General features: G+C 47.4%; 1 protein-coding gene across 1 annotated transcript; it reads left to right on the forward strand.

The window, feature by feature from the left end:
- Window positions 1–14,977: 14,977 nt before the first annotated feature.
- On the forward strand, window positions 14,978–15,862 carry LOC123165485 (uncharacterized). The gene has a single exon (XM_044583142.1). The coding sequence runs from the start codon at window positions 15,067–15,069 to the stop codon at window positions 15,460–15,462; it is 396 nt and encodes a 131-aa protein (XP_044439077.1). The 5' UTR covers window positions 14,978–15,066; the 3' UTR covers window positions 15,463–15,862.
- Window positions 15,863–16,361: the final 499 nt, after the last annotated feature.

Below are 16,361 nucleotides of genomic sequence, written 5' to 3' on the forward strand. Positions count from 1 at the left end.
TTCTATGGCTAACGCGTTTAGCAATAAAGTAAAGTAATTTACATGGCGTTATTCAATGACACGCAGGTCATACAAAATAATAAAGACAACTCCTATGGCTCCTGCCGGTTGTCATACTCATCGACATGCAAGTCGTGATTCCTATTACAAGAATATGATCAATCTCATACATCACATATATCATTCATCACATCTTCTGGCCATATCACATCACGTAGCACATGCTGCAAAAACAAGTTAGACGTCCTCTAATTGTTGTTGCAAGTTTTTACGTGGCTTGTATAGGTTTCTAGCAAGAACGTTTCTTACCTACGTAAAACCACAACGTGATATGCCAATTTCTATTTACCCTTCATAAGGACCCTTTTCATCGAATCCGTTCCGACTAAAGTGGGAAAGACAGACACCCGCTAGCCACCTTATGCAACTAGTGCATGTCAGTCGGTGGAACCTGTCTCACGTAAGCGTACGTGTAAGGTCGGTGCGGGCCGCTTCATCCCACAATACCGCCGAAACAAGATAAGACTAGTAGCGACAAGAAGAATTAGCAACATCTACGCCCACAACTGCTTTGTGTTCTACTCGTGCATAGTAACTACGCATAGGCCTGGCTCTGATTCCACTGTTGGGGATCGTAGCAGAATTTTAAAATTTCCTACGCATCACCAAGATCCATCTATGGAGTATACTAGCAACAAGGGGAAAGGAGTGCATCTACATACCCTTGTAGATCGCGAGCGGAAGCGTTCCAATGAACGAGGTTGATGGAGTCGTACTCGCCGTGATCCAAATCACCGATGACCGAGTGCCGAACGGACGGCACCTCCGCGTTCAACACACGTACGGAGCAGCGACGTCTCCTCCTTCTTGATCCAGCAAGGGGGAAGGAGAGGTTGATGGAGATCCAGCAGCACGACGGCGTGGTGGTGGATGTAGCGGGATCTCGGCAGGGCTTCACCAAGCTTCTGCGAGAGGGAGAGGTGTCGCAGGGGAGGAGGGAGGCGCCAAAGGCTGTAGTCTTGCTGCCCTCCCTCCCCCTTTATATAGGCCCCCTGGGAGGGGGGGCGCCGGCCTGGAACCCATCTACATGGGGGGCGGCGGCCAGGGGGGAGACTTGCCCCCCAAGGCAAGTGGGGCGCCCCCCCACCCTAGGGTTTCCAACCCTAGGCGCAGGGGGGAGGCCCATGGGGGGTGCCGCAGCCCACTAAGGGCTGGTTCCCTTCCAACTTCAGCCCATGGGGCCCTCCGGGATAGGTGTCCCCACCCGGTGGACCCCCGGGACCCTTCCGGTGGTCCCGGTACAATACCGGTGACCCCCGAAACTTTCCCGGTGGCCGAAACTTGACTTCCTATATATAATTCTTCACCTCCGGACCATTCCGGAACTACTCGTGATGTCCGGGATCTCATCCGGGACGCCGAACAACTTTCGGGTTTCCGCATACTCATATCTCTACAACCCTAGCGTCACCGAACCTTAAGTGTGTAGACCCTACGGGTTCGGGAGACATGCAGACATGACCGAGACGCCTCTCCGGTCAATAACCAACAGCGGGATCTGGATACCCATGTTGGCTCCCACATGTTCCACGACGATCTCATCGGATGAACCACGATGTCGAGGATTCAATCAATCCCGTATACAATTCCCTTTGTCAATCGGTATGTTACTTGCCCGAGATTCGATCGTCGGTATCCCAATACCTTGTTCAATCTCGTTACCGGCAAGTCTCTTTACTCGTACCGCAATGCATGATCCCGTGACTAACTCCTTAGTCACATTGAGCTCATTATGAAGATGCATTACCGAGTGGGCCCAGAGATACCTCTCCGTCATACGGAGTGACAAATCCCAGTCTCGATCCGTGCCAACCCAACAGACACTTTCGGAGATACCCGTAGTGTACCTTTATAGTCACCCAGTTACGTTGTGACGTTTGGCACACCCAAAGTACTCCTACGGTATCCGGGAGTTGCACGATCTCATGGTCTAAGGAGAAGATACTTGACATTGGAAAAGCTCTAGCAAACGAACTACACGATCTTTGAGCTATGCTTATGATTGGGTCTTGTCCATCACATCATTCTCCTAATGATGTGATCCCGTTATCAATGACATCCAATGTCCATAGTCAGGAAACCATGACTATCTGTTGATCAACGAGCTAGTCAACTAGAGGCTTACTAGGGACACGTTGTGGTCTATGTATTCACACATGCATTACGATTTCCGGATAACACAATTATAGCATGAACAATAGACAATTACCATGAACAAAGAAATATAATAATAACCATTTATTATTGCCTCTAGGGCATATTTCCAACATGCAACACTTACAGCTGGCGGCTTGTTGAAGGTGCAGAAAAGGACTAAGTCCTGTTTTACTTCAATCTGCCAAAGATTCGTTCGGCAACACCTTAGTGGCTTCACCGATTTCTGCGTCATACAGTTGAATGTCACAATGGCGCTGGGGATCTTTTAAATCGCCAGTATATTCACATATTAAGCCGGGCGACGGCTTAATGGCAAGATCCTCCAGGACACCCAGCACCGAACAAGGTCGATGCCGGTTAGGCCATTAGCCATGAAGGCTCTGAGCTTTGAAAATGTTGGCGCATATTTGACCCGCTCCTTCGCGCTGATCTGTGGGGGGAGTGGATGTGTTTTGCTAAGCCGGTGGTCGCGGTAACCCGGCAGAGGATTTTCATCTGCTGGAGATGTGTTTTTACAGTAGAACCAAGTTTGGTTCCAATATTTGGGATGACTCGGCGGCTTGACATAGGGAAAGCTGGCTTCTTTCCTCTTTTGAATGGAAACCCCACCAAGTTCGAAGCTGGGCCCATCAGTAAATTCTGTCTGACGGGTTAAATAGTAAAATTCTCTGAATAATTCAACTGTGGGCCCCTCTTGAAGATAAGCTTCACAGAATACTTGGAAGTTGCAAATGTTGGACACGGAATTGGGTCCGATATCTTGAGGGTGAAGTTGGAAAAAATGAAGCACGTCGCGGAAAAACTTTGAGCCGGGAGGGCTGAACCCCCGAATCAGGTGGTCGGTGAAAACAATCACTTCTCCGTCTTTGGGTTCAGGAGGATTTTCTTCGCCTGGGACCCTCCAGTGGATCTCCTCTTTCTTGGCTAGGGTACCAGTTGCAACAAAGTTCTTCAGGTCTTCTTCGGTGACCCGGGATGGGACCCAATTGCAGGCAGTGTATGACTTAGCCATTTTTCGATGATCTGAAAGGAAGATTATACCGGTTTAAGATTATACGGTTAAGACAGCGGTTGGTTTAAAGGCAAATAATAATGAAGCATGCTTGTAAAGGTGTTAAACCGGAGGATGGCATTGAGGTTATAAAGATGAGCTATTGGCGGCTTAAGACGGGACTAATGTTTTCTGGCGGGTTAGGGTTCATGAGCTAAGCCGCCTACACAGTTATTGATTTACAGATCTGAGAGAGGAAAAATTGCTAAGTATTAGAAAAATAGATTTCACAGATTATTGCTATGATTTTGGATCTACGACACTTCAAATAATGGAAAAATATCTAAACCTAAGTTGCAGCAGTTGAGCAGTTCATGTGTCCAGATTGGTTTTCTCATGCAGAGGTGATGTTTTAATATCAAAAATTAGTACTACAACTACCGCCGCGCAGGAGGAATATAAAGTTTGGATTGAAATCTCAAAATACAGCGAAGAACGAGGAAGGGCGGAGATGAACTGCATGAACTTGCGGAAACCCTAATGGGATCTACGGTGAAAGGAAAGGGGAAAACTCACGAGAGCTGTTGAACAGCGGAGGCGCGCGAATGGACTTTGGTCAGTTCAGGTTGATGCAGCGGCCGTGGTCGAGGCAGTAGTGAAGGTCGACGGCGGCGGTGGAGCTCAGGCGCAGAGGCGTCGTGAGGTATAAGATGGAGACGAGAAGGCAAGGGGGGAAAGTGAAAGGGACCCCTGGCCCTATTTATAAAGTTGAAAGGATAAGTGGCATGCACGGGAATCGAGGAGGCTAAAAAATGGATATGTGACAGCGCAGACGCCTCGATTTTTGGAGGCTCATTAAAAGAGAAGGTATATTAATATTTGGGCCTTGCGTAATATTAATGACATGTGACGTCATGGCGGGTAACCACAATCCTAGGGGATGATGTCATGGCGGGTTACAAGATCTCGCAAGAGCAAATGAGGAAGGATTTTTTCTAAGTGTTGAAGATTGATATGAACAAGTTCACATCAACCTGGGGCCTAATGTTGGGGATATAACTATTGGGTATGACCCGCCCAGGAGGGGCTGGGTCATACAACTGGCGGTTCATAATGACAAGGCCCATGAAGATGTTGAAGATGACGGTTCACAAAGCAGGCTTATTGAAGGCCCAAGACCCAAAGGCGACTTGAGATCCACGGGTGTAAACCGCCATATGTTAACTTGTACATTAAGGAAAGTATAGGTTCTGTCGCCGAGCTGGACACGTTGTGTATGAGCCGGCCGGGACTCTGTAGGACGTCGGGCATCAGCCTATGTATATAAAGGGGTGACCTGGCGGCGGTTTAGGGCAAGAAACAACAGACCGAGGACTAGGTCAAGCGTATTCGCTCCCTGGTAATCGAAACCTAAGCAATACCACCTCAAACTGGATTAGGCATTTACCTTCACCGCAAGGGGCCGAACCAGTATAAACTCTCTGTGTCCTTTGTCCCGTTTAACCCCTTTAAGCTAACCTAGTTGCGATGGCTCCACGACTAAGTCCTTCTGCTAGGACATCTGCCGTGACAATTCCACGACACCACCCGAAGAGCCGCCATCACCAGTGCTCATTGAGAGCCTGATGCCCCGCAAGGAATGGGCAGAGGACCTCCGCGATTCAGTCAAGACAAAGGCAGTCTGCGGCTTCATCATTGCCCGCGGCGGCCGTGTCAACCTCGATCCCAATGATGTGGTGGCCAGGCTCAAGCGCATCCTTGGCAGAGTTGACATCCCCGATGAAGTAGAACATCGCCAACGTGATATCTTGAGGATGCAGGTGATCGACACAATTTGCTACCAGTCTAGAGACATGGAAATGGAGCGGTTCCGCGGAGTTGTCATGCGCGCGATTGCACGCTGTCAAGCTCTTCTGGAAGAGGCCCAGCAGCCCTAAGAGCCTCCCAGCGCCAGCAGCTCCGTAGGCGGAGGCGGGTCGGGACACTTGGAGTGAACGGCCGCAAGGGTGCTATACTGATCATGGAGTCCGAGAAGACCATCGTCGGAAGGCCGCCAGCTCAGCCTTTTAGCTTATTTTTTATTATAATTGTATGCATATGTAGGTCGTGAGTGTTCTGGGCCTTGCCACATTTGGCATTTTAAATTATCCTGAATATGTAAGACAATTATTAAGAATTATTAACCGTTGCCATTGTAACTTTGCCTCAAAGGCGAGCAGGGACGCTAGACCGGAGCGCGCGGCGGCCGCATCAACGGCGAGCACCACGTGGTCAACCTTCTGCCATCAATAAATTTTGACCTTGTTTCTCGTCACATTGCTGATTACAACGCAATAAGTAATTGCAAATCTGTTCACAACTATCAAACTAATATGTGTTCACACTTAGCACCGGGCTATAAAAACCACCCACTCAAAAATTACTTCACAGTTCCTTTCCTCATCACCCACAAAACTGGTTTTTTCTGTCAAGTCATTCCGCCATGACCGGTAGGAGGAGTTTAGGGTGGACATATAACCAGGCAGCAAAGACCAAGGCCGCGGAAGCACTAGAGAGGTCCCGCCGCAAAGCCACAACCACAACGGAGATGCCCCAGCGCATCGCGGAGCCCTCGAACAAGCTCTCACGGGCACGCGAGGGCTCTCACAAGCGCATTCGCGGCATCGGCCATCGCGACGAGCTGGCGTTCCTGAAGTCCTTCGCCGGCGACGACGACATTCTCGCTGGTGTCACTACATAGCAGGAGCTGGTCGACGGCTTGATGAAGCTGCTCAAGATCAGCGATGCCTCGGCTGACAAGGCGACCGGCCTCGTCCAGCAACTCATGGTGACAATGTGAAGCTCCTCAAGTTGGTCGTCGAGAAGGAGGAGGAGGCCGCCGGCTGGAAGATGCTGCATGAGCAGAGCAGTGTCTCAAAGATGACGCTGAAAGCGGTCGTCGAGGAACTGATGGGTGGCTTGAGGAAGCTCCGGATCGAGCGCGAGCAGGAGGTGGAGGAATTCGTGGCTTCTTTCAAGCAAAGTCGTGAGGAATTGAAGGAGCTGGAGGATTTCGCCGCCCGGCGATCCATCGACGAGTAGAGACAGTGGTGACCCAGATCGTTGTCTGCAATTTCCTTCTTCTCTTGTCCCTGTGTCTTCCGGGCTTTGCCGCATGTGGCATTTTAAATTATCCGGAATATGTAAGACAACTATTATCTGCGCCATTGTAAATTTGTCATCGTATTATCCGTTGCCATTTTATTTGTGGTCGTATTATCCGTTGCCCTATGTGGCAATTTAAATTAGGGCGGAATACGAGTTGAAAACACGAACAAAGCAAATGCTGCCATGGGATCACAAGCAAACACCCTCCTTCCAGGTGCTTTAATTAACCCATTAATGGAGAAGTTGTGAGCGAGGCGGGCGGCTAGTGCATGGAGGTCAAAGAGCTCGCTTCCCGATGATCATGGGCGGCCTTGCTGCTCGCACGTGTCCCGTCGAGCTTGCGAGGTGGATAGGATGCACGCGTCCCGTCGACCCTGCGCGGCGGACTGCTCGCACGCGTCCCGTCGAGTCTGCACGGCGGACTTCTCGCGCTCGTCCCGTCTAATGAAACAACTGCACGCACACCACCGAGTATAGTTAAATTTCGACACGGTTAATATAATACAGCCATTTGCGATATTAACGTGTCAGCTTTTTGTTCCAAAAAGGACTTCGTTGGCTACTAATGTGTGCGCCTCTTCTCAAACTGGACGATTTTTTACCACGGCATATATGTGCCATGTCATGAAACCATGCCAAGTTTCATATTTTTTGGGTGACTTTTTGATTTACTAGGATTTATAAACCGAGATTCTCAATGTTTCAGGACGACGACAAGTTTGTAATTCATTCCCATTCCTTAAATGAGACCTAAACATGCACCCAATGACATATGTACGATTTCCCACCCATTTTGCTTCACTGGAGCATGTGGTTGTAGTTCAAATTTGAATTATGGACTACATTAAATGCATAGAAAACTTAGTAATTAGTAATATATATACAATGGCCAAATGAACCCTGAACAGTTTCAAATTTCAGCCTGACACTCCTGTTATTCTATGTTACCTTTAGAAGACAAAGTTCAAGGCGAGAAGAGGCAGCGATTATTGTTTTTCCCACAAGAGGGGCATGTTTCCCTACCGGAACCACGAGGGTTGCGACAGGCTCCGGTATGTAAAAGGGTTGTAATATAGCTTCGTCCAAATTGGACAATTATATGTACCATGTAGTGATACCATGCCAAGTTTCATGATTTCCTGGTGAGTTTTGGATTTACAGAGATTTAAAAACCGAGATTCGCAATGTTTGTGGCCAAGCCAGGACGGCGAGACGGTTAAATTCATTCCCATTCGTTCCATGGGACCTAAACATGCACCCCAAGGAAACATGTACATTTTTTCTAGCCATTTTGGTGCACTGGAGAATGTATTTGTAGTTTGGATTTGAATTATGGACATTAAAATGCCTAGAAAACACAATTAATGAAAAAAAAAGGTCAAACAAACCCTGAATAATTTCAAAGTTCAGCGTGAATCTCCAGTTGTTCCGTGTCGCATGTAGAAGAAAATACGAGGCTAGAAGAGGGAGTGATTATTATTTGGCCCACAAGGGGACACGTTTCCTTATTGAAACCACGAGGGTTCTTGCGACAGGCTCCGGTTTGTAAGAGGTTTGTAATAAAGCTTGGCCCAAATTGGCAATGTTTTTACCACGACATATATGTGCTATGACGTGACACCATGCCACCTTTGATGACTTTCTGGTGAGTTTAGGATTTATGGGGACTTCAAAACCGAGATTCAAAATGTTTGAGGACGAGCCAGGACACCGGTACGGTTGTAATTCGTTCCCATTCCTGGCATGAGACCTAAACATGCACCCAAGGACACATGTATAATTTTTCTAGCCATTTTGGTGAACTGGAGCATGTATTTGTAGTTCAGATTTGAATTATGGACATTAAATGCCTAGGAAACTCAATTAGTGTATAAAAAGGCCAAACGAACCCTGAATAAGTTCAGCACGGATATCATGTCGTTCCATGTTGCCCGTGGAAGAAAATACAAGGCGAAAAGAGGCAGTGATTACGTTTCGCCCACAAGGGGAACACGTTCCCCTATCGGAACCACGAGGCTTCTTTGAGAGAAGCTCCGGTTTTTGTAAGAGGTTTGTCATAAAGCTTGGCCCAAATTGGACAATGTTTTTACCACGACATATATGTGCCATGACGTGACACCATGCCACCTTTGATGAATTTCTGGTGAGTTTAGGATTTATGGGGACTTAAAAACCGAGATTCGAAATGTTTGAGGACGAGCCATGACACCGGTACTGTTGTAATTCGTTCCCATTCCCGGCATGGGACCTAAACATGCACCCAAGGACACATGTATAATTTTTCTAGCCATTTTGGTGAACTGGAGCATGTATTTGTAGTTCAGATTTGAATTATGGACATTAAATGCCTAGGAAACTCAATTAGTGTATAAAAAGGCCAAACGAACCCTGAATAAGTTTAAATTTCAGCATAGATATCCTGTCGTTCCATGTTGCCCGTAGAAGAAAATACAAGGCGAAAAGATGCAGTGATTACGTTTCGCCCACAAGGGGGACACGTTTCCCTATCAGAACCACGAGGCTTCTTTGAGAGAAGCTCTGGTTTGTAAGAGGCTTGTAATAAAACTTGCGCCACAATGGACGAAAAAAATTCCTCGACATATAAGTGCCATGTCGTGACACCATGCCAGGTTTCACGATTTTCGGCTTAGTTTTGGATTTACGGGGATTTAAAAACCGAGATTCTTCTCACGAAATGTTTTCAAATAGCACACAGTTCACTCACGAAAGCCGATATTCAATGAAAACTTCGTGGAAACCATATTTTAAAGTTTCATAAAAATCTGAAAAAAATGTGGGATGTTAAGAAGGTGATCTTTTATTCCGACACAATCAGGTTTTATCATTTATCATTCCACACACTACTGCATGAAGGTCCTAGGACGACACATGTATAGAAGACGATTCGACCAAACATCGTGCGATGCATGAATTGCAAACGGTATGGTAATAAAATAGTTACCAATAAAATGAACCGTGTGTGATGACTGTTCCATCAAATATGATTGAAAACGAGTTGTGTGTGCGATACATGGCATATAGTTGATCCGTACAACTGTTTGTGATGAGAAAAAATAATGCAAATGGTTACCCAAATCCAGATGTGTGCGATAGACAGCATATAGGTCACTCAGAAGAACTGTTTGCAATGAGAAAAAATAACACAGACGGTTACCCAAATCTGGATGAAGTCACCACCGATTGGAGTTCTTGTCACGTCTCCTTTTGGAAACTCTACTTCTTCTTGTGAGATGCTCTGGTTTCCAAGGAGTGATCATTGCAAAAGTTTACCAAAAGATTTCCGCGGGGCCTTGAGATCACGCAACGGTTACACACTCAATTTTGTGATTTTTGGAGTCCATCTGCATTTTTTGTAATTAAAATATCAACAAGCTCTACACGAGTGGACGCATCTCACAGCCGAAATGTTTGAAAATTCTTCCCATTCCTTAGACACTGACTGAAAACAGGCAAAGCGACACACAAATGATTTTTTAGAGCTTCTTTGACAACACCCGCATGTAGTTGCAGTTGGGATTTGATTTATATGCACTAAATGCATGGTAAATGCAAAAAAATCCTTAAATATAGCAAACAAGCCCTGAAATGCACCAGAAAATCAAACCTAGGGTATAATGGTGATTGCATACTTTGGTAAAAAAATTCAAGGTGAAACGATGAAGTCACCGCCGATTGGAGTTTGAATTGCCACGTCTCCTTTTGGAAACTATGATCCTTCATGTGAGATACTCTGGTTTCCAGGAGCGACCATTGCAGCTTGTGCCCAACTTTACCAAAAAAATCACGGGGTCTTGAGATCACGCCACCGTGACTGATGACCCACAAGAATAGGGGGTCACAACAGTCTTCGAGGTTTCACCCAATTTGTTAGTTCGACACAAGGGGAGCCAAAGAATATTTATAAGCCTTAACAGTTGCATTGTCAATTCAACCACACCTAGAAATTTGTTTCTTTGCAGCAAAGTGTGTAGTAGCACAATAGTTTGATAGTTCTGATAGTAGCGGTAACAGTAGCAGCAGTGGCAGCGGCAATAATAGTAGCAGTGTTTGTAGTGACTATAACAACAGTAGCAACAGTAGTAACTTAGCAAAGACAATATGAGAAAAGCGTAGGCATTGTAGCAATGATGGATATTTGTATGGATGATATTCATCATGCAACAGTCACAACCTAGAGCGATACACAATAGCTCCAATTTATCAATTCAATATAGGCATGCATTTCGTATATAGTCATACATGCTTATAATAAGAACTTGTATGACATCTTTTGTCCTACCCTCCCATGGCAGCGACGTCTTAAGGAAATCTAAGGGTAATTAATGTCTTCTTTAAATAGAGAACCGGATCAAAGCATTAACACATGGTGAATACATGAACTCCTCGAATTACAGTCATTCCCGGAGAGTATCTCAATTATTGTCACCTTGGGGTCTGAGGTTCAGAACAATAACAAGTGCAAATAACTAGGAGATAGGATCACAAACTCAAATATATTCATGGAAACAAAAACGGTTCATACATGAAATCATGGCACTCGGACCCTACTGACAAGCATTAAGCATAACAAAGTCATAGCAATATCAATCTCAGAACATAGTGGATACTAGGGATCAAGCCGTAACAAATTGACTCGATTACATGACATATCTCATCATCTCACGTCTAGCAAGTCTACAAAGGAATTACTCACTCCCGATGGTGATCATCATTGAATTGCTGATGGAGAAGGGTTGTTGATGATGATGACAATGAATCACCCTCTCTGGAGCCCCAAACGGATTCCAGGTCGGCCTTCCCGATGAAGAACAGGAGGTGGCAGCGGCTGAGTATCGTAAAATGCGATAATTCTTTCTCCTTCATTTTTTCTTCACGAGACGTAACTTATATGACCAGAGGTAGGGCAAACGGAGGCTTGAGGGGACCACAATCTCAGGTGACGCGGCCTAAGGGGCGCCACCTGAGCTTGTGGCTCTGTGGTGGCCCCCCTCGAGTAGATCTTTTCGGCAGTATTTTTAGTTAATTCCAAAATAAATATCCGTAAGTTTTCCGCCAATTTTGAGAACTTTTATTTCTGCACAAAAATAATAGTAAGGTTGTTCTACTGAAAACAGCTTCAACCCGGGTTAGTTTTATTCAAATCATGAAAATTAGAATAAAAATAAGAGCGAAAGTGTTTGAAAAAGTAGATACGTTTGAGACGTATCAGTGACACACCAATTTTCGTGATTTTTGGAGTCCATCTGCATTTCTGTAATTAAAATACCAACAAGCTTTACGCCAGTGGCCGCATCTCGGCACCGAAATGTTTGAAAATTCTTTCCATTCCTTGGACAATGAATGAAAACACGCAAAGCGACCCACAAATGATTTTTTAGACCTTCTTTGCCAATACCCACATGTAGTTGCGGTTGGAATTTGATTTATATGCACTAAATGCATGGTAAATGCAACAATGGCTTACAAATAGCAACGAGGCATGAAATGTGACAGAAAATCAATACTAGAGTATAATGGTGATTTTGTACCATGGAAAAAATTTCGAGGCGAAACAATGAGGTCACGTCTTCATTCGAAATTGCCACGTCTTTATTTTAAACGAAATTATGTTGTTTGTGCACATGGGTTCGTAGATGCAACCGTTTGCATAGGTCTCTCCGCGCGGCGATCGACACTCTTTTTTCACCTTTATCCTTCCCCTCTCCCATTTAACTTTCTTCACGTTTATGTTTTAAGCTTTCCCACAATTTTAAAGATTCCTCATAAGGGTTCTTCTAAATTTGTATCGATTCCAACCTTTTCTAGTAGCATCAACAATAGTAAGATTATGATCAAAACTGAGAAAGTATAACCTAGGGTAGACCAGTTTGTGTTGTTTATCATTGACTCACCAGTGTTGCTACCATCTCCAATACTCCTTTATTTTTTGCAAATTTATATAAAAAATGTTTACCTTTCAAAACGGTAGTCCAGAACTGGAATCCCCTACTTTAGGTTTCCCATGAGACAAACATCCATTGGGAACATATTTATTTAAAAGTACATTTTGCGAGAGGACTCGACCTCTATGTTCCAAAACCATTTTTTGAAGGGAGGTTCCAAAACCATTTAGCCAACGAGGCTTTGTTCGTGCCCTCAAGATTTAAAATCCCCAAACACCCTTGATCTTTTTGTTTACAACAAGTCTTTCATTGTTTTTCGAGAAAACTTCTGATCTATTCATTTTCAACCATGACAGTACAACGAACGTCAGAAATAATAAGAACTACGTCAAGAACGATAGACTGCCTAGCAACAATTACAAGCACTAAAGGAAGCCGAAAGCGTGCCGCGATCATCAATCTTTTTTTACAACAAATCTTTCAATTAATCAGGTGTTGTTTATTTTTATCATCACCATTATCATCTCCCAGCCAGACTATTCAAGAAACCGACCTTTTTCCTAACACCAGCTGGAGTAGGATAACAAAGGCACCATGAATAATCCCCGCAAAAAAAGACACCATGAATAAGGCGTACTTGACAAGCTTGAACCAAAGTGAGCAATAGAGCCGATAATTCAGTTTAACTTGATAAGGATTTAATACGCTCCCATGTCAACTCTTCGCATATCCCTTTGCTCTTGCCCTCTTGCGAACTCGCATCTAGGGTTTCCCTGCCTCTCGCTAAAATTGTCGTCGGTCTGCCTCGTCTCATATGGTCCTTGGATCATGGAGACATGATGGATCCTAGCCCTTGCCGGTGGGAAGGCTCAGTTTTTAGGTGCTTTCTGAGTTTTATATGGGTTTGTGTCATACTCACGAAGCCGAGGCGGCGTCGCCTTCTTGAAGATGGAATAAAGTTCTCTCCGCATAACCTCCATTCTGGTGATGCTTCAAGCGTCATTGGAGGGCTCGTGGAGGTGTGTATACAGCGGATTTCGTGGAATCCGGTCGGCGTTTGTTTTCGGTGGCTCCATATGGACCCGCTCTTCGTTCGTATACGTCTGTGTGTCTGGAATTGGATCATTCCGATCTACGCTTCTCTTCAACAGCGGCGGTTGCTGTTCTGGTGCCCTGGTCCTATGGGGCCTTAACACGACGACTTTTTGACTGTCTACTACAACAATATTTGTCTGGCTCCGACAAGGAAGGGCCCATGACGGCGGCGCGCCTTCGGCTCGCTATAATGCTTGTAGTCGTCGTTAGGTGGTCTATGAATCTGTATGTAGATTTTATTTTTAGTATTTTTTTTTAGGAATTTTACTTTTAGTGTTGTTTGTACTACCTTGGCAGTTTGATGAATACATTAGATCGAAAGTTTGTTTAAAAAATATTTAATACCCTCCCCGATATAAAATTGCTACATACCAGATTGTACAAGTACGAATTGGACTGCCCTTTTTCCTGTTACTTCCACTGACATGCGCGGATTCTGCAGCCTGCCGGCTGCCGGCTGCCGCCATTGTTAAGTCGTCCACACCACACGGCCGGATGGACCAACTTTGGCATCTTATCCGACATGGAATCTCGCGTTCGTGTCGATCCATTGGCGCGTATTGATCATTTAGGGGGTACAACATTCTTCTATATAGGAGTAGGTGGCATATTATGCGCGCCCGTGAGCACGCTCGAGTCGAGCCAGACCGATACACACAAACGGAAGGTGCACGGGCCCTTGTACCAGTGCGTGTTCACGTGCAGCAGCTCGCTCCGCGTCCCTCCCCTACGGCCATGGGCCCTCTCCAGCACGCGAAGGCGTAGCACGCCACCGCCACGTACCACCTGCTGCTGCTAGCGACCTGCATGTCGACGGAGGCGTCATCTTTGCCGATATGATTGATATCATATGATCAGCGTCCAAATTATGTGGCTGCGGGCCTGCGGCGCGACGAAACATAAACCTTTACCACAAACCGTTGGCATCAAACGACAGTCCAGTATCCAGATTTGATCGAACCTGCGGCCCTGGACGGTTGCGCGGACGTAGCGCGCGAGGGGCCCCGGCGTAGGCCCGTGCATTGGTGCATGATCGGTTGACGACAGCCCGGCAGATACGGTGCCGATCCGGCCACGGTGCCGTGCACCGATCTGTGGTCGCGGTCGAGGCCGCGCATGCGTGCGTCGGAAGCATGCCATGCATGATGCCACCGGCACCGGGCGCGCGCGCACGCTCGCTGGCCGCATCATGCCGGTGGCCCAGCCCGGCAAGGGCACCGCGAGCCCACATGCCCGGAGATCTCGTCACCAGTGACTGTCTGTCCCGCTCCCACGGAATAGCTTTGGCAAGCACGCACACATGCGACCGACCAAACCAGACCGAAAAGCAGAGAGGAGGAAGCAGCGGCAAAAGCGAAGGCAAAAGAGCCTCTGCCTGCTGTTGAGGGGCCACGCACCGAACCACAGTACCACACCCACACACAGAGGCCGCACCACACCATGCCACACCTATCCCGCGACCCCGGCCGGACCCCACCATGTGCATGCAGCATTCCTTGCCCTCCGCGGGCCCCACGGCTCCCGCACACCACGCACCAACCCAACGCTGGCTTCCGAGCTAGAGCTGCTAGTGGCTGGCTACGGCCACCCTCGTGCCTGGTCGTTATATAACACCCCGCGCCTGCGCTCCTGCCACCTCTTAGCAAAAGCGAGGCACTCTACTTACCAAAGCTACTCTGCCCGCCCCCACCACCTTGTCGATCGGCGAGCGCCATGGGCAACTGCCTGAACAAGGCGTCTACGCAGCAGCAGCGCGAGATGCGGCGGCGGCACGGCCACGGCGAGCGGGTGGCGCCGGAGGAGAGGGAGGAGGAGGAGGAGCAGCTCAGGAGCATCGGCCAGGTGCTGCTGCAGGAGGAAGAGGAGGAGGAGGAGGAGGCGCCGGCGTCCGCGTCGCCGGCGGCCGGGATGAAGGTGAAGGTGGTCCTGACGAGGGCGGAGCTGGAGTGGCTCATGGCGCAGCTCAAGAGCGGCGAGCAGCGCCTCGAGGACGTCCTCCGCCAGATGGGCAACGCCCGCGCCGACGACTACAAGCCGCCGCGCGCCGACGCCTGGCGCCCGCGCCTCGAGTGCATCCTCGAGTGCCCCGAGGCCGCCGACGCCACCTAGCTCCTCAACGTACACACGGCGCCCGTCCGTCCGCTCTCGATCGATCTCCCCTCCCCGGTCACCGCGCGCGATCAGAGCTTGATCTCCTCCATGAGCTAGTAGCTTTCTTGCTTAGATCCGTCCGTCTCTGTGCATGGTCCATGGTGTGATCCATGGAGAGGCTTCTTGTTTTTCTGTTTCTCTCCAAAGGATCCATGAAGTGGTGCTTGAGTTAGGATGAACACCAACTGTACTATGTAGCCTGTTAGAGCAGTAGTAGCTTTTGATTTCTCACTGGTGATGTACTCGTATCTGGGTTTTGCTCCGTCCGCTTGCTTTGGTTTTGCCTTTCTGGTGTTGTTTGTAAATAGCGTGTGGCCACTTCGGTGGCGCAATCCACCCTTTTTAAACCTTGTATACATCCACATTCGCTACTTACCATATTTCCCGCATATTAAATACTGGCGCATGATTAAGTTTGTGAGTGGTGAAGCTCTAGCCTACATTCCGACAGTGTATGCACAACCAGAACAACTTGGATCGAACGACCGGAGCAGGGTTAAAGTAGCGCCAAAGTGTTATTTCCCGCAACAAAAAAAGTGCACAAGAGTGCTATAGAGCCGCTATATAGCTGTAGCATATTCTCATGGAAGCAAAAGCAGCAACCTTTGGTCAATTCTTGGCCCAGGTTAATTTCCTCCCGCCGGTCGATGCATGGGTTAACATACTAACAATCGAGGCGGTCAAACTTGTGCACATGCTTAAGCGTGATAACCTCGCATCATAGATGGCGTCCAAGAAAGCTGGTGGACGTGATGCTACGGCTCACCAGCTTTTTCAACCACGAGAGCGACGCCTCTTTGCGGGGTCGCCGCTCTGACTAATCGATCCACGTATGCCCGAACAAAAACCACGCATTT

The sequence above is a fragment of the Triticum aestivum genome, chromosome 7D (genome assembly GCF_018294505.1).
Source record: "Triticum aestivum cultivar Chinese Spring chromosome 7D, IWGSC CS RefSeq v2.1, whole genome shotgun sequence".
Lineage (NCBI taxonomy): Eukaryota > Viridiplantae > Streptophyta > Magnoliopsida > Poales > Poaceae > Triticum > Triticum aestivum.